Source organism: Fusarium vanettenii, assembly GCF_000151355.1.
Source record: "Fusarium vanettenii 77-13-4 chromosome 11 genomic scaffold NECHAsca_39_chr11_5_0, whole genome shotgun sequence".
NCBI lineage: Eukaryota > Fungi > Ascomycota > Sordariomycetes > Hypocreales > Nectriaceae > Fusarium > Fusarium vanettenii.
Window position 1 is genome coordinate 283503 of NW_003315848.1, and position 23339 is coordinate 306841.

General features: G+C 52.6%; 4 protein-coding genes across 4 annotated transcripts; all 4 read right to left on the bottom strand.

Annotated features, from left to right (window-relative positions):
- Positions 1–18: 18 nt before the first annotated feature.
- NECHADRAFT_52599 (uncharacterized protein) lies at positions 19–1884 on the bottom strand (the record flags this gene model as incomplete). Its single annotated transcript, XM_003042058.1, has 5 exons — positions 19–488; positions 564–1393; positions 1446–1475; positions 1525–1610; positions 1687–1884. The coding sequence occupies 5 exons, from the start codon at positions 1882–1884 to the stop codon at positions 19–21; spliced, it is 1614 nt and encodes a 537-aa protein (XP_003042104.1).
- Positions 1885–3734: 1850 nt separating this feature from the next.
- Positions 3735–3977, bottom strand: NECHADRAFT_29451 (uncharacterized protein; the record flags this gene model as incomplete). Its single annotated transcript, XM_003042059.1, has 1 exon — positions 3735–3977. A coding segment is annotated over one exon (243 nt), but the record flags the coding sequence as incomplete, so codon positions are not given.
- A 2675-nt stretch (positions 3978–6652) lies between these two features.
- Positions 6653–20808, bottom strand: NhNPS1 (uncharacterized protein; the record flags this gene model as incomplete). The annotated part of the gene is made up of 3 exons (XM_003042060.1): positions 6653–20173; positions 20226–20630; positions 20773–20808. 3 exons carry the CDS (start codon positions 20806–20808, stop codon positions 6653–6655), a joined length of 13962 nt encoding a protein of 4653 aa, XP_003042106.1.
- A 439-nt stretch (positions 20809–21247) lies between these two features.
- Positions 21248–22528, bottom strand: NECHADRAFT_97425 (uncharacterized protein; the record flags this gene model as incomplete). The annotated part of the gene is made up of 2 exons (XM_003042061.1): positions 21248–22465; positions 22496–22528. The coding sequence occupies 2 exons, from the start codon at positions 22526–22528 to the stop codon at positions 21248–21250; spliced, it is 1251 nt and encodes a 416-aa protein (XP_003042107.1).
- Between the last annotated feature and the right edge of the window lie 811 nt (positions 22529–23339).

Genomic DNA, 23339 nt, shown 5'->3' on the forward strand with positions numbered 1-23339 from the left:
GAGCAATGAAGCAAATCCTCAAGATTGCTTCTTCTTGAGAGATTTTCGCTCCATGGCAAGCGAGCCAGCGATGGTTAATATCGCTAGCGCCAAGGGGATATACAGCGTCTGCACAACCGCATTCTCATATCCGGCTAGAACACTTTCCAATCTGTCGGGGCCGATGCGTTCCCGTAGTCCTGTGAGGCCGGCGTCTTTGATGTCAGTGGCATTAGTGCCGGGCGAAGAAGAATGGATTTCATCAATGAGGCGACTTTGGAACATTGTTGCCGAAGCACAGATCCACAAAGCTGAGCCCATGCCTGATCCAAAGTTGATAAATGCTCCGCCCAGGGAGACGTCGTCAATAGGTAGCACGGCTTGCAGTGCAACTTGCGGACCTTGGAGGCCTAGACCGACTGCTGCGCCCAGAAAACCTAGAAGAGCAACGCCTTTAGCAACGTGTTCTTCCAGGTTGAGAGTTGTAAGGAGCCCGGAAGCGATAGGGGCTAGGACGCTCGACGCCAACATGAAAGCTATTGGATGTCAGTATTGGGCTGATAAGTGGTCAAAGGATGGCTTACGGTAATAATATCCAAACATGGTTGCGCCAACACCAGAGATAATCATAGCCACCGCCAGACCACCGATCATAGGAAGAGCAAAAAGACCTGACTGAGTCGGCGAGTAACCTCGTACACCCTGGAAGTATATGGACATGTAGTACTCGGTCACGGCGAGGACACCTTCCGCGCATGCCGAGTACCAAGTTCCCGCAAGAATGCTTCTCTGCTTCCAGATTCGAGGAGGCAAAATTCCTTCTTCTTTCTGGCGATGCTGCAGATAGCCAAATCCGGCAAAAAGGACTGCGCAAAGGACGAGGAGCAAGATGATTCGCCAATTGCCCCAGCCGTACTTTGATCCTCCCCACTGTAGGGCCATGAGAAGGCAAGTGATGGCGGGTACAATGAGGATAGTTCCCATGAGATTGATCTTCTTGAGCTTTTGCTTGAGAGTTAGTCCCTCGTTCTGGTTGCCAGCAGGATCATGAATTCCAACAGCCGTCAAAACGATACAAGCGACTCCAAGTGGGACATTGATGCCAAAGCAGGCTCTCCAGGAAAAAGCATCGATCAAGGCACCGCCAATCGTAGGCGCAGAAACCAGTCCCGCGCTCTGAAATGCACCAACGACGCTGTGCATAAGAGCCTGCTGAGAAAGGGGAAAGCAGTGACGCAAAAGCTTGAAGAGGCCGCCGTTGATTGCGCCGCGACCAAGTCCGCTGATGGCACGGCCGAAAATGAAGACGGCAGAGCTCGGGGCGAGGGTACAGATGAGAGAACCGATCTCAAAAACCACGAGGCCGATGAGAAAGATGGGCTTCACGGAGAAGAGGGTATAGACTTGTCCGATGCTGCAAACGGGTTAGAAGATGGTTCCGCTATATACAAACGGAGAGGTCATACAAGAAAACGAAGGCGCTCATGGTCATTCCACTAGATTTCAGGTTAGAACAACGCTATTACAGATGATTAGGCATCTCACTATGCAGCCGAGTACCATCCAATATCTGATATCGTCTGGAACTGATCAGTGAGACTTGGGACAGTAACTGCGACAATGGTGAGGTCCTGCAAGACTCGTTAGCAAATCAAACGAATGAGGCTATTCAAGACCCATTGTAGTCAGATGGGCTCAAATACTCACAAGACCGCTAAGAAAACACGCGATGCAGAGCGAGGCCATCGTCGACCACAGCTTCCATCCTTTGGGATAAACAATCTCACTCTGCACATCCTCCGCCTCTTGGACCTCGAGCTGCTCGATAGGCGTCGCCAACTGCACAGGACTTGTACGCCCTTGAGATATCACTTGGGAAAGTTCATGAGTTGCGTCGGTCGCCATTTTTTCACAAGCCTTGTGTGCGATAATATCTGAAGAGTTGGAGGAACAGTGATGCCGCAAAAGTGCGGGGGATCGACGTTTTTGATCTCAAACGACACGCCAGAGCTGCGTAAGGTCATACGGGTCGATTTGCCTGATTTGTCAAGTGCTTATTTCAACATTCTGGCTAAATAGAGGTCTGGCGCGGCCAGGGCCGTTTACCCACTCCAAGACAGCCTGACTACATGAGATGACGACAACTGGGTACAAAACAAGAAGAGAGAGCGCCTTAGGCGTCGTAAGGGAAAACGCAGGACGTTACATACTAAACCTTTTTAAGCAGTAATCGCTCAGATGACACAACTGAGTATTTCAATGAGAGTAGTCCGTTTAAAGCAGGTGATGAGGAGATGTGGTTCATGGAGGATCATGCAATGTAATCCACCGGAGTAGGGTTCGGCCCCAGCCTGCGGTGGTGAGTATATCGATGAGGGATGAAACAGACAATGCGAATGGTATTTCTTATTTTCTACTCTACCGTCTTGTAATAGAAGATATTCAACTATGAGATATGAAAGAGGAACATATTAAACACGTTGATTACATCCACTCAGAGTCCCATACAACGCCGTTGACCGCTCAACGATTGTAAGATCTCCGTCTTATAAACAAAGCTCTACCAAACAGTCCGTACAACTGCCGTCAAGAGTAATTCCACGATCTCTACAATCCCGAATAATTCCCGCCACATATTTACGACGAAGTTGCGTCTCAGTGGGGTCGCTCTTGGCGAGGTGTATGTGCTTTTCCGCCAAAACACCAAGCGCGCTCTCTCTCATCATGTTCCTTATCTTGTTCGAAGGAAACTTGTGCTCACGGAGTATGAGCTCTTTCGACTCGTTCCAGTCCACTGCTCGAGCTGCTCGGTGCCATCCATCCCAATGCTCGCTCTTTGCGGCCTCACGATCCCCACGCCTCGGGCTATCAGTACCATCATGTTTCCGGAGGTCTGCTTCGAGCATCATCCACACTAGCTTCTCTTTAGGCAACATTTCTGCTGCCTCAAACAGCGCACATCGTCCAGCAAAGTCCCGATGCCAAGGGTTGGCACCATGCTCGAGGAGGGGAGGCAGTGACCCCCCGATGACCGCGGGCCTGCCTTTTTGGTGTTGGAATAGGAGAAGAAGCGAAGTTTTTCCCGAGTGGTCCTCGTGATTAGGGTCTGCGCCCTTTTGAAGAAGAGTTGCTACGAGTTCTGCAGCGTTTTCATTTCGTTGCAAGTGGTTGGATACTAGATCGAGAAGAAGTGAATTGCCGATCTCGGAGACTTCATCAGGGATGATGCGGCTGAAAATTTCTTTTCCAAGTTTCCTGTCTCTCCCCCAACGATTACTATCGTGGTTGCAGAATGCCGAAATGAGAGGCTCCCCGGACGGCGTTGGTGTCATGACAGAGGCGCCTTTGGCAAGGAAGCATCTCAATATGTCATTTTCAAGCTTCTCGTTAGAATCCCAGTTGAAGAATCCTTTTGTTTTCGACCGCGCAAAGAAAACTTGTAAAGGTGTCCTACCGTCTGGCAGACCCCCGAAAACGGAAGCACCTTCCCGTAAGAAAGATTGGATAGTTCTTAGTACTTTGACTGTATAATTTGTCTGTTGCAAAAGCTTATGGAAAGGGGTTAGACGTCTTCTGTTCTCTCTGTTAGTATTTGCCCCTGATTCGAGCAATGCGTCGACTACTGGGGCTTCGGCTGCCTGATCTCCCCATGTGTAAGTGGATATCGCGAGATGTAATGGCGTGTCACCATGGCTGTCTTGGATAGATGCGTCCGCGTAATGTTTGAGAAGTACATTGACCAGGCCAGAACGAGAAATTGCCAGGTGAAGAGGAGCACGCCCCAGGTGGTTTATTGCATCTGCGTCAGCTCCAAATCGAAGAATGAGGTCAACGATTTCAACGTTTTGACCCGTGACGCCAGAGTGAAGCGGTGTATTTCCAGTGACATCTTGGGTATTAACAGCAGCCCCGGCTTCGAGCAGAGAGCGCACTTGGTCGACATCGCCATCCAAAGCGGCTCGATGTAACTGGGTCCTACCTTGCGCATCTTGGGCATGCTGACCAAACTGGAACCCCTGAGTATCATGGCCAAAATCGTCTAGTCCAGACTCGGGGACCGGTGCCGACGAAAGATGGGGTGGTTGTTCCAAGTACAAGTTATTCTGGCCACCATCAAGTGCAGAGAATGCAGGCAGGCTCACTGGAAAGCTGTCTTCACCCGGAAAAATGGTGAGCCCTTGTGGATTCGACTCTGTCGCAAGACCTTCACTTGAGCGGCCCGGTAGTTGTGCTCTCTTCCTAGGCCTTGGATGGGCCTGAGTGCGATTCTTCATGTAACCCCATTTTTTGAGCTGGGTTCGATAGGCACGCTCACTGATATCAAGCGTTAGCGGTGCGTCAAGATGCGCTACAGGAAGGGCGGCTCGGACTCACGATGCGATGAAGCCATGCTTGCCCTGGATGAGGCGCATGACCTCGGCTAGTGGTTTACCGTCCGAATGATAGAGTCTCCGGATTTCCTCATGAAGGGGCTCCCAATTCTTTGTCATCATGCGATAAGGATGTTTGAGACAAAGGATATGCAAGGGAAGTCCCACAACTGGCTGTGTCTGTGGAAACACAAAAAAAAGAGCGTCAATCTTCTGACACTGCTGGCAGAGCCTGGTCCTTAATACCAACAGCGGCCACGCCCCCAATATTCGATTACCCAGCATATCCCTCTTTGGGCGGTTAGAGGCTGTAGAAAACCCAAGTTTTTGTTCAGGAAAAAGAGAGTAATTAGTTCATGCGCAAGATCCTGCGTTCTGGGTTTTTGACTTAATTCTCTTCCTAGTATCTTAATTTCTATCCTCGCTGTGGAATTCCTTCAGCATCAAATGCCCCTCTGTTGACGATGAGCTGAAAAGCAGTGCAAGTATCAACTCCGCATTCCTCCATCAGCGACCAGCGCTTGACGCACGGGCCAAGATGACGACCCAGGTCAAGGCAGGGCGGGCAGGGTCTGCAGCCAGTCAAAGCTGGGAGAGCGGTTAGGTGCCGATGGTAGTAAAGTTGCATGTTCTGCTGGTAAGCTGCAAACTGCAGTTCTGTAGTGAGACGGCCCACGTCACTCAGGTGGACCGCATGACGCAGAAAAATAATATCAATTTTTGCACCTTGCACCTTCGAATCTGCATCTTGCAATTAACGCAGATCCAAACCTGCAAAATGCAAGTTTAGTTAAATCTTACCCGCCTACCATCATCGCTTATACTATATAGAATTGTCGGCATAAAAGTTGCACTTTGCTCTTTGCTTTTCCACAATCGTACACACAAGGTGGCTTGGCGACGCCCCGTGTACTTCTACCTCAAAAACTCAACTCTCGTGCCCATTCTCCTGAAAACAGTCTTCTTTACCATCAAGGAAACATAAATGAGCCGTATCTTCCCCTCCAATTTTCACAATCCTACCATGCTCGTTGTCTTTCCCCGATTTACTCTCAAGCTCCCGTTGGGACCTTCTATAAAAGCTACTGAGCATACACAATTTCCTTCCTGCTGCTCGGACACCTTGCCGTAAATATGGCACCCCCCGCTGATTCTAAGAGTCAGTACCAAGCCAACGTTAAAACCATACCAAGCAATACCAATTCGTTCGTAACCTATCTCTCCTACCCACTGGTAATCATCCTTTTGGCTCTCTACCACCAGCACTCTGGAGTCAAGCCCATGTACCACTTTCTTCTTCTTTGACCGTTCTAACAGGTTTCTTCTATTAGTCCCACCGCACCGATGTCATCCCATCTTGACTCACTCTCTTCCCCGCAAGTCAAGGATCCGGAGCCCAACCATTCCTACATCAACAGACCTCCGTCAGGTCCCGTCACCGAACGGTCCGAGCCACACCGAACTCAAATGTCACAAGAGGTGCTTCATGGTCTCCACTTGCTTAACGTTGACATGCCCCAAGGTGTTACCGCCAAGGTAGTGACAACCTATGCCAACATGCTTCCAATGGAGAGATTTCTTGTAGAGACATGTCACGTTGATGGAATGATACATGTACAAGACTACCTTGGGGGCGCAAGGACCCTAAGCTGCCAAGCCAACCTGGGATCCTTCAAGTCTGAGTAGACTAGCCTCCCGTGCTTTGACTACTTCGATGCCCCACATCTTTTTCGTTTCTATGATGCCTTCATAATAGTTTCATTTATCCTGTTCTTTTTACATAGATGTTAGTGTTAGCAGGTATTAATAACAATCTCCTTCGTCAATGCTGCTGGAGGGCTCTTCTCATGGCTGCCCTTCATGCTCCAGATCAACGGGCAGGGGGCACTAGTGACGCGCTATTTCTTCAGTATGAGTGAAAGACTGGGTCTACAAAAAAGCCCGTGTTTCTCTGTTGAAAGTGTTTTTTTTTACTGTGTGGCAATAAATTTATAAAAATAATAATATCGTAACCGCTGTAACCTTAAAGAATCACCTAAGACTAAAGCCTCGCATTCTGGCAATTCTGCTGTTTCGTTCCTTGCTACCCTACATCTCCACAGTGAGATAATTCGGGTGAGAAATCCCGGTCCACAATATCAACTGGCCAAGGGTCACGTCTTTGGTTCACGCGCCAGCTGATCCACTACAGTACATGATAGTCACGTGATACTTAACGTGATCCACCCAAATACCACTCCCTTGCGTCTTGTTCTTTATTCCGCCTTCCAGGTTATTCCCACCTTCCATCTGCATCTCCACCCTCAATCGTTTTTTTCCAACTCAGCTCCGAAATGTAGCACTAATTTATTGACCATGGCCCGGTCTCCCACGTCAACACCAGTGACTGATACTTTGGCATCCTGATCCTGACCAACAATGACAGTGAAGAAGAACTGGTGCGGACATAGGTGGGACGTCTCGAGACCCTCGATCGTCGATACAGTGGATAACGACGGCTCCGTGACAGTGAAGTAATCCGAAGCCAGGGGTTCGCTGAGCCTAAGCCTTCTGAGTGCCTGGGCTTCGTGCACATTCTTGGCGTTTTCTCCAGTGTAGATGATGTTGAGGTACGAGTTGAACTTTGGGCAAAATCTCTGCACCCCATCTGCCTGTGAAAACTTGGTGAGCTGCGCCAAATAATCCTGCACAGAGTCTAGCGGGTTCTCAGACTCCAGATCCACGCAACACGGCGTAACGGACAGAGTCGGCGCGCTCGCGCCTGTCAAGTCGAGAGTTTGCATCCCGTCTGCGGAAGAAAGAGATCGCGAAGCATGGTTCAGGCCGAATGTGGGATGGGAGCGCTCTGTGAGATGACCCAGTGCCTTTGCGTAGGCAAGGAGAATGGCGGCTGATGTGCGTGCATTGCGCTTGATGACCTTCCTGGGGATGACATCGGAATAGCTGGCTTTGAAGTGCCTGCCAAACGGCGACTTCTGCTCTGATGTCGATGTATCGCCGGCGAGGACAGTGTCTTGAGCGTGCGAGAGGTGATTTCTCCAGTACGCATGTTCAGCATCAGCTTGTCTGATGTCTCTGATTTGACCAACTGCGTCCCCGAGAGACATGCGAGTCTCCACCGCCTTGCCAACGTCCAAGAGGTCATTCAAGTCCTTTTCAATCATTTTGATACTCCATCCGTCGTACAGCGCGTGATGCAGTCGAAGCACAACTGCCTTTCCGTCTGAAGCCTCCAGGAATGAGAGACGAGCAGGAGGCTGCCTGAAGTCTGACGGCTTGCCATTTTCCTCCCCGACATGTTCTTCGATCAAGGCTTGGATGGTCTTTGACATGTCCTTGAGTGTTGCAAATCCCCGTCCCTCCTGCTCATTCAGAGTAACTTGGACCAAGGCCTTGCCTGTCCAGACGAATGTCGTCCGGAGAATTTCGTGGACTCGACAAAGTTCAGCCCAGCAGCCCGCAACTCTCTGTGCATCAATGGTGTCGTCAACTCGGTATACCCAAGGAGCCTCAAAGAATCTCTTGCCGTTGTGTAGCCACTGCTCCAAGTGCGCACGCTGCCCTGTGAGAGTTGGAAGGACGGACTTGATATTCTCCTTCGTAATCCCGAGATGCTTCGCCACCAACTCCTTGTGTTCTTCCTCTTGGGCCAACAACTGCGGTTTCGGTTTCTGTGCCGCGACCTTCGGCGTTGAGGTCATTCTCTTGGCCATGTCGCGGACGCTGGCGCCTTTGATGATGTCGAAGACGCTCATGGCGATCCCCATCTTCTTCCTTAGGAGCTTTGACAGGCGAATGGCCAAGATTGAGTCAAGACCGACATTGACCAGATTCGTGTCGTAGTCGATGTGTTTGCCTTTGCATCTTGTATCGAGCACCTTCTTGACCAACTCGAGAACGGCATCGGCGGTTGGGGCTAAGCCGTTCAGATCAACTTTGTCGCTTGGACTCCTTCCGTTCGGAGCAGGCTCTTTCTTAGCGTGCTCCTTCACGAGGCTCATATCCAGCACCAGCCTCTCTGGCTCACCTGCAATGATGTATCTCACCGCAGCCTCGAGCCGACTTCCCAAGGCTCTCACTTCCTCTGGTGCCATCTTGGCTCTCAGTTTACCACGAAGGGCACTGTTCTTGATCTGGAAGCTGGCGATAAGAGGGTATTCGTCATAGGCTGGTCCATTGTCCTCTTCTTGTGTTTGAGCAGGCTTGAACAACGGTTCGTCGCCGTCGGTCTCTGCAGATCCCACAACACCATCGAACACAAACAGACTCTGGAACAAGGTCGCAGCGGCATCTTGGCTTGAAGACCTCCATAGTGTCTGGATCTTTCTGAGAGACGCCATAGAGTTGTCACCCTTCACCTCGTCGTTCAGCCTTTGCACTCGAGTCAGTGCCTCTGCAACGCCAACGGCGGTCCCCTGATTCGCCAAGTTGATCCTCATGGGCACTGTGTTGATGGTAGGGCCAAGCATTGCATCGTCAGCGAAACCGCCGCCAGTGGTGATGACCTCTCCGTAGACGACATCTCCCTGTCGATACAGGGACTCACAAAGAACCTTGGCCCAAGCTAGCTGAAGCGCCGCCTTGACCGTGACGCTATGTTCCCTGCATCTTTTCTGTAGAAGCGCCAGATCCTGCTCACCTAGCGTAAAATGAAAAGCGGATGACGCCCGAAGTGAGTCTTCGGGGAAATCGAGTGGTGTGTATTTGTAATCTTGAACCAGGTTGGTCCAGAAGGCGACCGAGGCTCGCTGAGTGGTGGCGACCGTCTGTGCAAAGGGCCTGAACAAATGCAGTGTACCGTCTTGATCATGTCCCTGGAGTCGCTTGCGATAGTTGTCGCCCAGGATACACCATAGAGCCTGGATCGAAGTTGCGTCGTACAGGGCATGGTGAATCCTTAGTTGCACCCTGCCGGTCTTGACTACCTCGCAACTGACAAGATCGCTCTGTTCGGTGGGGGACACGATACCAACCCATGGTGCCTCGTCGTCCTCTGTGAATAGGAAGCGCGTCCTCAGAATCTCGCAGGCATGCACCGTATCATTGAATGCGGCGAAGAAGTTGTCCAGACTGGGAGTATCCGCAGCGAGGGCTCGCTCGGAGAGTTGGATGGTATGGACGTAAGTGTAAGCCTTGTCCTCAATGGCCAATGATGCGCTGAGCATGCCCTCCTGGAGGGGCGTCGCCACGAACATGAGGTCCTTGGCCAGTCGTTGTAGAGTCTTGTCGTACGCGTCTTGCTCGCTGACGCTCTTGTTTTCAGGTGTCTCCTGCGCATCTTGTCTCTCATCGGGGCGGATGGCCTCAGCCTTTGCTTCTTGAACAAGTCTTGCGGTGCCTTGGATGGTTCGAGCCTTGATGACTGCATCAGGAGAGAGCTTGATCTTCTCTTCCCTGTTGATGAGCTTGACGAATGGAAGAATGGTGATGGAGTCCAGCCCAATCTGATACAGCGAGGTCTTGTCCGATATGTCTGCCGCGTTCAGATGCAGGAGACGACTGGCAATTCCCTTCACGCAGACCAAGGACTCTTGATAGCCTTTGTCTGTCGAAATTGGCTCTGACACAATTGCAGCAGGGGACTCGTAGGAAATGGGAGTAGACGCGTTTGCCCCGAGTTGCACCGAGACAAAGTCCTCGACTCTTGCATTCTCGCCGGTAGAGCTGCCCACGATCTTCTCGAACAACTGGCCAATGTCATCCAGTTGTGACTCTGTGAGCGCACCGCCCGATGAAAGCGTCAGGCTGATCTTGCCATCGGCATGTAGATCGACATCAATGGCCAACGCCAGATCACTCTTGCTCTGGGTACGCACAAGACTCATCTGCCCTGGCTCAAGCTTCGCCTCCTGCTCAGGGACAACGTTGATGCTGAGCAAGCTATCGAACAGCTTATCTTCGGATCCAGACCAGCGCTGTACCATCTCCACAGCGACAAGCGGCATCGCGTCCTGGCAGGCGGAAATGTGTGCCTCGTGGACTCTCCTGGCAATCGCGGGTAGTGCCTCGTTCCCTTGGAGATTGAGAGTCTGGATCAAAGTGTTGAGGCACGGACCGACGAAACTTTCCACACCTGGGGCGACATGGTCGAGAAGAGGCCGCAGCGACAAAACGAAACCGTATATGATGGATGTTTGCCGAGTAACCTGAGCTAGACAGAGGGCAGTCGCTAACTGGAAGACGGAAGAGACTGACACGGGCATGTCAGTTGCTTGAGACTGTAGCTTGGTCTTGAGTTGAGAAACTGTGTAGCCAAGAGACAGACTTGAACGAGCCATGGCGCCGTTGTTGTTGTTGTCGGCTCCAACACGGCACGGTCGCAAACCGTGTAGCCTTGCCTGCCACGAGCTCTTTGTCGATTCCATCTGCGCATCCGAGAGATTGCAATGAGTAGAAAGACTCGTCAATGCATTGAGACTTGTGCTAGCGATGGTGTCCTGTCCGCTGTAGCTCTGCTCCAGTCTCTTCCGAAGCACGTCGATAGCCACTCCATCGAACAAGGCGTGGTGGATCTTCAGTGAGACGACCGTTTCGCCGGAATCATCTGAGGCTCCAATTTGTAGCCTGATTGGTGGTCGTACGTTCATCTGGGCCACGATGTCGGCTAGATCTTCTCCGCCGTCGAACGGTGAGGGAGGCGATTTGAGGACAACTTGCAGGATCCGAACATCATCTTCTCGCTGAACGAAGCAGGTTCTCAGCATGGCCTCAGATGCAATGATTCGCTCTGCTGCTTCCTTCCATCTAGCGACATCTGTGCCGCGGGAGAGACGGTATTGGAACTGTGCCACGTACGGCACGTCCTTGTCCTCGTCGTCCACGCTGTTGGCACTTAGCCAAACCAGAGACCGGGCGACAAGGGCGGATTGCAGAGGCAAGCAGGGCAAGACAGCTTCGATGTCTTCAGTACTGAGACCGGCAGGAAGTGGGCCAAGATCCACTGTCGTGGCTGTGTTGACCTCTTGCGGCGCGTCTACCGTTGGCCATGTGCTGCTCGAGTCTTGGTCGGCAAGCCGAGCTAGGGATCTCACTGTGCTCGAAGATGACAGAATCTCTGCCATTTTGAGATTGGGAAAGCCTCGGACTCTCAGAAGGGATAGCAGATGAACAGCTGAGAGACTGTCGATGCCCAGGCGATGAATGCTGCTTGTTGCCGTGGCCTTGACATTAACGCCCACAGCCTCCTCCACGGCATCCACGACGGCCAACTCTCTAGGACTAAGAGTGTCCTCAGTGTATGTAGACGCGGGTTCTTCGTGGAAATTGAGGATTTCAGTTGCCAACTTGGCCAGCTGCTTGGTGTCGACCTTCCCCGAGGCGGCCAAGTAGGGAATCCTCGAGACCCAGTGCAACGCAGGCACCATAAAGGCTGGGAGACCTTCCTCACACTTCTTTTGTATCCTCTCCAAAAGTGCCGCCATCGCCTGGCTTTGGTTCCTCAAGCCCTCGACCTCGGCTTCAATCTCGCCCTTTAGAAGGCTTGTCGCCTTCCGGGCCACGAATCCCAACAGCTGCTGCGAGCTGTCAGTACCATTACCAGCCACGGTAGCGGCAAAGTCAAGATCACCCTCGCCTGCAGCAGCTTGCTTCAGGAAAGAGACGACCTCGTCGAGTTCGAGTCTTTGACCACGGATCTTGGCCTGTTGGTCCGCTCTACCTAGGAACTCGAGGGTGCCGTCGTGCATCATCCTCATCATGTCGCCTGTTCTGTACATTCTCTTCTCACCACCACCCAGTAGCGTGGTGGTCTGGAAGCTCTTGGCGTTCTCGGCAGGTCTATCCAGATAGCCCATGGCGACCTGCGGGCCGGCGATGCAGAGTTCGCCGGGCTGTCCTCTCTTGGCAATGACCTGTCTGTCCCCAGTGTCAGGACACAAGAGCAGAGCTTCAAGGCCCTGGAGCGGAAGTCCGAGATTGCGGGCGTTAGAGTCGGGGTTCACAGCGTGGCCCAAGCAGCCGATGGTGACTTCAGTTGGTCCGTAGAAGTTGAAGAGAACAGGTTCCTGTTGTTGTCCCTCTTCGTGACTCGACCACAGGTCTAGAAGCTCGCTGGAAGCCTTTTCTCCGCCGGTGGTCATCACTTTGACTGAAGGTACCTGCTCGGGCCGAAGTCCAAGTTGAGTCAAGACGGAGGGCACAGAGCCAAAGTGCGTAATTCCCAGCTGGCTGATGACCTCTTTCATGCTACCTATCATGGCTGTACGGTCCTTGCCAATGACGACGCGATAGCCCAGGTTCCAGGGTACGAAGAGTTGTGTAAGGTGGGGGTCGAAAGCTCGGGACGTGAGGTTGAGATACTTGCCGGCGCCTCCGAGGTTGGCCGTGCTAGGTGATGACTCGATCAAGCGGGCGCTGAAAGAGGCAATGAAGTGACAAAGGCTCTTGTTGGAAACGCGAACGCCCTTGGGACGGCCCGTGGAACCCGATGTATAGAGAAGGTAGCCACCGTCGCCGGTTTGTTCAAGCTGTATCTGAGAAACGGGCCAAGAGAGTATTGCGTCGAGGTCTGGGATCAGCAACGCCGCTGGATCGCTGTCGAGGTTCAAGTCCAGGCCCCCGACTAGTTCCTCCGTGGTAACAATGAGCTTTGCGTTGGCGTCGCGGATGAGGAGCCTCTTTCGCTCCAAAGGCAACTCCTCATCAACGGGGAGATAGATATAGCCAGCCCTGAAGATGGCCAGGGTTGCTGCAAGCGACTCGAGATCTCTGCTCATGTACAGAGCAACAACGTCGTCGGGTTGAAGACGGGACTCGTGAGATGCGAGCTTGGAGACAATGGCGTTGGTGAGAGTGTCCAGCTGGGCGTAGGTGATAGTCTTGGTCACGATCTCATCTTGATCTTCGTCCGACTCTTGGAAAATGACCTCTTCGGCAGCGATCCATTCAGGATGCTGCGATGCATGCAGAGAGAGTCTCTCGGTTGGGTTGAGCGTATCGACGTAATCCGAGGTGGCTTGACCACTGATGGAAATGAGACTGCGATCCATTTTATTCTGGAGTTCTTCGAGAGGCAGCTGGGGTAACTCCAGCATAGCCTGTGCCTGGCCGAAGATCTGATCCATCATCAGATCAAGCTGTGCTTGCGAGATGCGACGCCCGTCGCCGGTGAGTTCAATGGTGCCGTCGGCCTCGAAGATGTTCAGGGCAAGGGGATGTTCCACGTTCAGCGACAGAGCTTGCCCTTCCTCCCGGAACATGTTTTGCGTGGTATTGTCCTCAGTAGTCGGGTGGTACACAAAGAGGCCTGGGAAGGGGGCGTTGCTACTACCACTGCTCTCATTGAGCATCTTCTTGATGTCCACGGGATGCAGGGCATGTGCGCTCCGGAAGAGCTTGGACGAGTCGCGCGCCATCTCGTTCCAGAGCTCCTCGGCTGAAGAGGCGTTGCCTCGAATCACGACGGGAATGGTAACCATAGCAGGGCCCATGACGCGGGCGAGATCTGGGTGTAGGATCCTCTGCGACACGACCTGGCCGAACATGACGGCCTTGAGCTCCAAGTATGAAGCAAGAATGCATCCGAATGCGGATTGAAGCAACGTTGGGAGGGCTGGTGAAGCAGATGTAAATGCATGAGGGATTTGCCTCTTGGAGCTGAGGATTCTCTGTGCTTGCTTCTGCCGAGATTGCGTCAGGTCGGGGAACGGGGCGTTCAAGGCTCCAACCGACTGCCTGAGGTTGGCTAGATGGCTGTTCCACAATGAAGAAGCCTCGTTCCGCTGGAAAGCGGTTGGTAGAAGACCTAGCTCCATACCCCTCTCAAGTTGTAAGACGCTGTCCGAGATGTCCTGAACTTGCTCCTCGTAAAGCTTCGCGACAGTGTCGAGGAGGATCTCTGAAGCCACAGCATCATAGAGCGCATGATGCATGCTCAGCATCAACTTGCCACTGCCCTCAGTGAATGTGACAGACCAAGGGGGCTGAATTGTTCTTGTCGGCGTGAGCTCCATCTGCAGCTTCTCGGCCCAGCTGGCCAGATCCTGGTCTTTGTCCTTAGATAGCCAAGTCCAGCCCACAGTTGGCTCGCGCCGAACAATTTGCAGGATCGTGGACTGGAGGCCGATTTGAGAGGACCACGTGACGGTGTTTGCATGATCCTCTGTCTTCAGCGATGTGAGAGGAACGAAAATGGTTCGAAGAATGTCGAATTGCCGGGCTGCTTCGGTCCATGCCTTCTTCAATCGATCGCCATCAATCTCGCCCAGGTGGCTCAGATCAAACACACGATGGGCCCAGTACGCTTTAGGCTCGAGCATCGTCTCCACGATGAGTGATTCCTGCACTGGGGTCGCTGGTAGGATGTACAGCGTGTCTTGAGGCCGCATATCACCGCGGAGATTGCTGGTCAACTTGTCCTTGATAGAAGCTATCCAGGAGGGAGCTTCTGGTGTCAACACACCGTTAGGCTGCTCCGGCTGATGTGGCTGCTTGCCGACAACAACGTTGACCAATTCGCCGAGATATCGGCACCGCATTAGATCTAGAACCCCGATCATGCGATTCAGCTGTCGCCTCAGAGACCACGCCAGCTTGGTGACTTGCAGAGAGCTGAAACCCAATGAGGCCAAGCTATCATCTGGAGCCAATGACTCGGCTGCCACCTGGAAATGGTCGGCGATGATCTGGAGAACAGAGAGTTGCACCTCGGTCCATTGCAGTTTTGTATGCTGACCGTCAGACTCCGCAGAGCCATCTCTTGCAACCAAAGTACTTGGGTCCGACTCCTCGTAAATCTTTTGCAGAGCCTTGCGGTCGACCTTGTTGGAGGCTGTCCTCGGCATCGTGGTTTCGAGCACCACGACGTGTCCAGGTACCATGTACGTAGGCAGCAAATCTCTGGCCCGCTGGAAGACCTGTGTCATGATGCTGTTTGTGTCGACAGCAGCTTTCTTGACAGAGACAAAGGTGACGACAACTTTATTGTTGCTGTTGTCACCTGGTCGCGGGAGATACAGCGTCTCGACGTGCTCGACAGCCGCCTCCTCGTCTTTCACGCTCGCACAGGCAGCGCCGATCTCACTCAGCTCAATGCGGACGCCAGTGATCTTGATCAAGTCATCGTTTCTTCCCAGAAACTCGAAGCCGTGGTCGTTGAGACGCACCATGTCTCCTGTGAGGTAGATGCGCTCGTCAATGCCGGGACCTCCCTGGATAAAGGCCTTTGTCGTTTTGGCTTCGTTTGCTAGATATCCCTTTGCGACCTGCGCGCCGCCCAGAGCTAACTCGCCGACTCCGTATCGAGGGACGAGTTCCCAGCGGTTGTCAACCTCGCGAACGACGTAGGCCGTGCAGTTTGTGAGAGGGAAGCCAACATTGGCAGCCTTGGCCTGATCCCTGCTCCTACCATAGAAGCGTCTCAGGGTAGAAACGACAGCATTTTCGGCTGGGCCGTAGGTATTGTACGCGCGAGTAGTGATACCAGGGGCCGCCCATGCCTCGGCGACGTCTTCTGTAAGCTTCTCGCCAATGAAGGTGACATATTGTAAAGTCGATCCCCTGATCTCTTCAACATCGATGCTCGCACCAAAGGACGGGGTGAGATGAGCATGAGTGGGACAGGATTTCCAGATGAACTCGACAAACGTTCCAAGCATCAGTTCTCTTGTGCCACTGATGACGCTGCCTGCCAGACCCCAGGTGTAGAAGAGGTCCTGCACAAAGACGTCGAAGCTGTAGGCACAGAATTGCAGCGTGCGTACTTGCTCGGTGTTTTCGTCATGCTCAACTTGGACTTGAAGGTCGCGCATGGCTTCTGCCGCCGCAGAATGCTGAATCATGACTCCCTTTGGTTCGCCAGTGGTGCCTGATGTCCACAGAAGATAGGCCAAATCTTTGCCGCTGAGGCCGCCGGAAGACATGACGCTGCGGCGTGGCTCGGGTCTTGTTGAGGACTTGTGATCGGCATACCGGTCGAGGAGAATGACACGCATGCCTTCAAGACTTTCGTGGTCGAGGCAAGGCTGGACCAAATGCAATGAGTCAGTGGTTGTGAGCAATACCTTGCTCTGGGTCCGAGCGATCAGCGAAGTCCTCCTCTGCACAGGGGACGTATCATCAATTGGGCACCAGGCCAAGCCAGCCTTCAAGATGGCCAAGATGGCGACGTAGAGTTCAACGCTGCGTTGGAGACAGATGGGGATGATGTCAATGTCTTCCTCGCGCAAGATGTTTGCTAAGCCATTGGCTCTAGCGTCTAGCTCTGCGTAGCTCATCTCCACTGGAGGCGTATCTAGGGACGTGTGGAAGCTCAAGGCCAAACGGTCAGGAGTTGACACGGCTTGGTCCTCGAATTGGGAGTGTAGTAGCTCTGCTCGATCCTTGACCCCTTCTGGCTTTGCAACCGGAACTGTTCCTTCCGCAGAAAGCAAGCTCCTGGGCAGGCGTGCCGGCAGTTTCTGAACCATTTCCTCAGGGAGTGAACCGAGTATGGTTTCCGTAAGTGCTGCAAACTGCCTCACGATACATGTCGCCGAGGGCGCTGAGAGGGCGTCCCCACGGTATGTGAGCTTGAACGTCATGTTATCAACTTTGCCCCGAGAGTAAGGCAAGACCTCGGCAAACATGGCAAAGTCGTAACGGATGGCTGGATTCTGGATCTCAGTCCAAGGGACAGGGACTAGCTCATTATCAGATTGAGGGTATGCTTGCAAGGCCAGGGCAGTGCTGTACGGCAGGGTCTTGAAGATGCCAAATGATGTGTGTCGATGACTCTGCGCCAACCTCGAGGAGGATGCAAGGTTTCTGACAAGTTCGCTGATGGTTTGCGTCTCAGGTAGGGCTACGCGGCAGGGAACCACAGAAAAGGTGGGTGCGTGGGCAGGCAGATGAGAGGCTGATATGACGCTGCCAAAGACAACATCCCCCGTGTCTGCTTCGGAGAACAGTTGCAAGAGTAAAGACCAAGAGGCTTGAAGGATGGACAGAGGAGACGTTCTCAAAGCCCTGCTCTTGTTTTCCAAAGCTTGCCACGAGAGATCGCTGGCATGTTGAACCATGCTATGCTCAGAGTCTGATGCCTTGGCGCCGTTGCCGCTCAAAGCATCAAAACTCTCGGTTTCCCAGTCCTTTAGTGACTCTTGCCAAATGTTGTCCGTCTCAGTATCAACGTTGGATACCCAGTCTAACACCGCTTCGTAGATGCCCTGTCTTGGGAGAGGTTCCAATCCAGCATACCGCCTGGCGATGTCACCCATGAGGGCCTCAAGTGATGCGCCGTCGCAAATGCAGTGAGCAACACTGATGATCAAGAGGCCAGTGCCGGACCCAGGCTCAATGATCTGCGCGTGGTACAGTTTCTGAGAATCGAGGGAGATCTTCTCTTCAGCCAAGTCGAGCCAGGTCTTAACATCGCCAATACTGTCTCTCCTGTGGACGACCCGGTTCGAGTTGCTGTCCAATCGCTGCCATGCCTCGGGTGATAGGATAACCTGGGCAAACGGTGATAGTGGATCATCACAAGGAAGCATTGCACATCGATAGATGGCCTGTTCCGTCATCACCGTCTCGACAGCTCTTTTCAGAGCCTCGACCGAAGTGTCCGGCTTGAGCTTCAGAACAGAATGGCTGATGTAACTGCGTTTATCCATTGCCATGCTCACAGCCAGTTGACTCTGTGTGCATGTTGCGGGCAAGACCATCTCAACATCGGCCTCAGTGGTCATGTTGAGCTTTTCGAGGACCTCGATCATGTGTCTTGAGGAGAAGTCGGCAAGTTGACGCTGCACCTTGGCCAAGCCATCTGAATCTCGCTGGGAGGGGAAGAATACGGAGCGGATGCTAGCTCCAGAGTCTAGAAGTAAGGCCAAAGATGGCTGAAGCCGTTCTGTAGATCCGGAGCTGGGCCACTTCTTCCTGATATCACGTAACAGCCTCATCGCGCGGAGACTGTCCATGCCAACATCGGCGAGCGGAGTGGTGGCCGTGATAGTGACCGAGTTGTCAATGAGAATGTCAGACACGATAGCCAGCAGCTCCTGCTCCAACTGGGCGTCTTCCGGATCGGAAAGGGGTTCTTCTGGATCAAATTCTGGCTGATGCGAGACGTGGCCTTGTTTCAGAGTCTCTCGGACGTATGTCAAAGCAGCTTTGCGGTCAGCCTTGCCAGATGCAGACTTTGGTAGTGCATCGACTCTAAGAATCTTGAAAGGCCTCATGTAGTCAGGGAGGTATCGTTCCGCAGCCACGAGACATTTTTCGCAGACAGGTTCGAAGTCAGATTCGGAACAGGCGACGAGGCTCACAACCCTTTCTGAGCCAGTTCTAGAAGTCTCTGACTTCCAGACACAAGATAGTACCTCTCGCACGTTCTCGACTCTGCTGGCCAGGACGCTGTCGATCTCGCCTAGCTCAACGCGTCTTCCACTCAGCTTGACTTGATCATTTGAGATTCTTCCCAGAAATTCAACCACAGGCTCGCCGTTAGGGTCCCAAACGACTCTAGCTCGATCGCCAGTTCTATACGCTCTGCCCCATCTCTCGTCATCGACGAAGGCGCGGCTTGACTCGTCGGGGCGGTTGAGGTATCCCTCTCTGCTCACTTGGGGACCGGTGATGACGAGTTCTCCTATCGCACCCATAGGCACAGGATTCAGGGATGTCGACTGCTCATCAACGATCAGGGTGCCACACGTAGCTAGAGGCGTTCCTAGGACGGAGCCTCGTTGGTCTGCTGGCACATGGGCCTGGGCGATGCAGTAGATGGCCGTCTCTGTAGGCCCGTATCCGTTGTAAATGCCGCGGGGTTTAGAGCCGTGCTTTTCAGTTGGATTATGGACTGCAAAGTCTTGTAGTAGGCGTGCGTTCAGAGTCTCTCCGCCGACCATAAGCCCTTGGAGCGACGCTGGGTCCAGCAAGTTGGCAAAAGAAGGAGTGATGTTGGTGATGTCTGCTTCGAGAGTTGTGACAGTCTTGTCAACGTCTTGCAGAGTAAACTCGCGAGGGGCGGAGCAGAGAGTTGAGCCTGAGCTGAGTGTCCAAAAGATCTCGAAGAGGGAAATGTCAAAGGTAGGAGCCGCGCCTTGGAACCATCTGATGGGCTCTGGTGATGCCGGGGAGGGAAACGCGTAGTGGGCGCTCAGGGCGGAGATGGTACATGCTGCCGAAATATGACTGACAACAACACCCTTTGGCTTGCCAGTGGTTCCAGAAGTGTATAGGATGTAGGCGGCATCAGTCTCCTTGATAGATGAGGATGGTTGTCTTGCTGAAATTGTATCGCATGCTGCGAGGTATGGAGTGACATTGATCGTGGGAATGCTGGCAGACACTGATTGCGCCGACGTACTCAGAACTGCGGCTGGTTTCAGATCCTCCAGCAGAGCAGCCTTTCTCTCTTCAGGGGCGTCTGCTGGAATAGGACAGAAAGTCATGCCAGCCTTGAGAACAGCCAAGTAGCTGATGTACAGCTCTGGGCAGGGTCCTATGAGGACGGCAACTGTCTTGGCAGATGGTTGTGACTGTGCAACCAAATCCACCGCTAGCGCGTTGGCAGCATTCTCAACCTGCTGGTAGGTATACTGGATTCTCTTGCCACTTTCGAGGCTGACGAGAAAGTCCAGAGCCGTTCTATCGGGATATTCTGCAGCTCGCTGCTCGAACCACAGATGAAGTAAAGCAGGCTCATCTGACTCCTCGGGACACAAAGGCAGTGGTCTAGACTTTGGTGGAAAGTTGAGCACAGAAGGCTGTGTCCATTCTCCTGTCAGGCCAAGGATGAGGTCATCCAAGATTCTGCCCAGGGCATCAAGAGCTGCAGCAGGTATGAGATTGGCCTGCGCGGTCAATGCTACTTGACCAGTTGCTGCATCTCTGTGCAGCTGCAAGGCCTAACGGGTGTGTTAACAACATATTCTACCAGCATTTGTTGCATCAACGAACCTTTCCCTCGCCAATCGAAAAGTCGGTCGGGATGTCATTGATTTCAGTAGATTCAATGAACTCAAACGTTTGACTTCCATCATGGCTGAAGCGAGCCAAGATGAAACCACCTCGTGTAGAATCCTGAATGCAGTATTGCTCATCGTCGTCAAGCACTACTACACGTGATACGAGCTCTACAAAGGCTTTGACGGCTGTCTTCCCGTCGGGAATTTCCTCGAGAGAACTTGTCCAATGCAGGAGTTCAGGCTCATCACCAGATGTTTCTGAGTATAGGGTACCCGGCTGTTGGAGCGAATGCAGTGGCCGGAGTCGCGTGACTGGTGGGTGGGGTTTAGATGCCATGTCGTTCATGTTGCTGTTGATCTTGCAACTATCTAGAGAGTGCATAATCATTGAAAAATTCTACTCTTTGGTGTATTATGCCCTACTACATATTCAATCACTACCGAGCAAGTGCCGCGATCGGTCACACAGTGGAACAATCGAGGTACCCGTCGTATACTTGCCTCCAAGTATTCCCCATGAATCCATCCATCCATATTACCTCATCGCCCTCGGTACTTTCCATCAAGTCCGTCATGGTTCGTGGGGGCGGGGTGAATCCCTTGTTGTTTTGTGAGATGAGGCAATTGAAGTGATCATCTGATTAGATTATCCTGATTTGCCTGATTGATAATCACCCGGAGATGAAAATTTGATCAAAACCCTGTTGCGCTCCAATAAAAATGGGAGTGTTACATTGAAGGAATATCACTTCCCCTTTTCCTCTACCCGACACGGGGATCGACTTGGCGGGTTTTTTACTACTCGGCCGATGCTAGTGAACCTTACTGGTGACCTGCCAAATGGGGCAGTTTACGCATTTTACTCCAGATTCAGATATTTATCGGATCAATTTCACTCCGACTCGACGATCCCAACGGCTTTGCTCAGCTTCTTCAATTCGATATTCAAGTTCCTGACATTGATGATCCACACGATGACTACTTGCTATCCACATACTGCATCAAGCTAACTAGCTAGACAAAGTGTCCTTCTTGAAAGAATCTCTCCCGCTGCAGAGCGAATAGAACCGCCGTCTTGTGCGGAAGATGGAACCTCTTCTTCCTCTCCTGCGGCAAATACTTGTTCTGGATATGAACATGGCTCAAGTCGTATCGAGGCTCGGCAATGACCTGCCTTGTTCGTGGGTCGCGAAGGAAACAGCAGTGCTTGATCGACGTCGCCACAGCCTGGTACCGCTTACCCCCACGGAATTTCTCTTCACCCACAATGATGTGTGAGTTTTGATCATGGTCTCCGACGGTGATGTTGCAGTTGGAGTTGAAGAAGCAGGCTGCGTTGTCTTCCTTGGCCCACCCCAGCTCCGTGTACCCAGCCAGTTCGCCGTCCCACTCAAACACGCATGACATTGTATGCGGATCGGCAAGCTGCTCGGCCAGATATTTTCGATGATGTTCGTCCGGTCCGCGCTCCTTCCATGACGCATTAACGCGGTCCGAGTTCTGCCACCGCTTGTACGTTTCAAAATGGACAGGGTTTTCGGCATCGATATGCCGGATCTGCAGCAACTGGCCGAGCTCCACGATGTAGCGCGAGTAGATGACGGTGCCAGGCTTGGGCTTTGCTGGCCGCACTGGGTGGACGGTGCAAACGTTGCCTTTGCGAGTGAAGCCCATCTGGTTGGCAAAGACACCCATGGTCCCGTTGAAGCCTGGGAAGCTCGTCACTTCGGGCCGGGAACGGAGCCAGTGCTGCGAGTCTGGAGCACCGGCACCCTGCCAGAAGACGTCTCGAGAGATCCAATAGATGGCGTCCTTGGGTGCTGTGCTTGGGGAGAATGGTGATTGAACTCCCAAGCCGGTGCATCGAAGGTATTCACCCACTCGCTCGCTGTCCACAGAGACCGCGATCAGGTCGTCTTCTCTGTGGTCAGGGTGCAGCCACAGGGCATATACTGATGCCCAGGCCAACGCGAGATCTTGCTGCTGACCCTCAGAAGCAAACGGCGATCGAGAATAGCCTTCATCAAAGCTCAGTAGCTCCAACGAAAAGACTAGATCAAACTCGGCCCTGTCGTCGTTGACCATGGCTGGGGAGATTCTCGTCTTTGTGCCATCCGTAGTCCAACGAGCCAAGGCTCGATCTCCAGATCCGACGACATGGTCGGTTCCAGTATTATTCTTGGCGGTCTGAAGCCATATTTCGGTCTTGCCGTCGGGGAGTGTGAAGGATATCTTCTCAGACTTGTTGAGAAGCGTCTCGACGTGAGACTTGGAGTCGTCGATATACATGCCCATTTTCGAGAGTTAAGGACCTGTGTAAGCACTGTCAGTAAATTGCATCAAGGTCTCGGGTAACCTGGGGGTTGATATGGGTGCCGGGTTATCATGAATTAACCAAAGAAATACTTACAGATCACAATGATGATGGACGGGATGCTTGCGATAGATCAAAGTAATATTTCTTGGACAGGAAACCAGTCCATCTAAAGTAACTAAAACATGACTACTTATTCAACTCTACAATTCACAATGACACGGCTTTGCTATTACCCCGATGCGAGTGGTCAACGTCCTCTCTGCACTGCTCAGTTGTGCAAGCGAGGTGCTCACAGTGCGTATGTACTCCGCAATGTCACAAAGTCAAGCTTTCGGCACTTGGCTGCGCCCCTGGAGGGTGGCGTATTAAGCATAAATTAACTCAAGCCGGCAGTGTCGACGTCACTCGACAAGGGCCCCTGTCCCCGTCTCGTTATTGCCGGTTGCTATTGGACACTGTCGCATTATTCACCGCGGCCAAGAGGGTACCCCCATGCCTTGATGAATACGAAAGAATTTGTGGGACGAACGAGAGGTTCCTTTGAATGTCACTCTTGACCACAATTCTCTCACCCGCCGGACACCTTCCCGAACTGGTCAATAGCCTGTAGCGTGATCCGCAGATCATCGCTTTATATAATGCTGACAACTTGGTACACTGGATCCCTTGACTAATGCCAAGCCTCGGTTGCAGCGCTGAGCCAACATGGAGGATTTCATCACACTTAGCGTAATGCACTACCTGGCCTGTACCTCCCATGTGCCGTGGCTCCGTGATCGGAGAGATCCG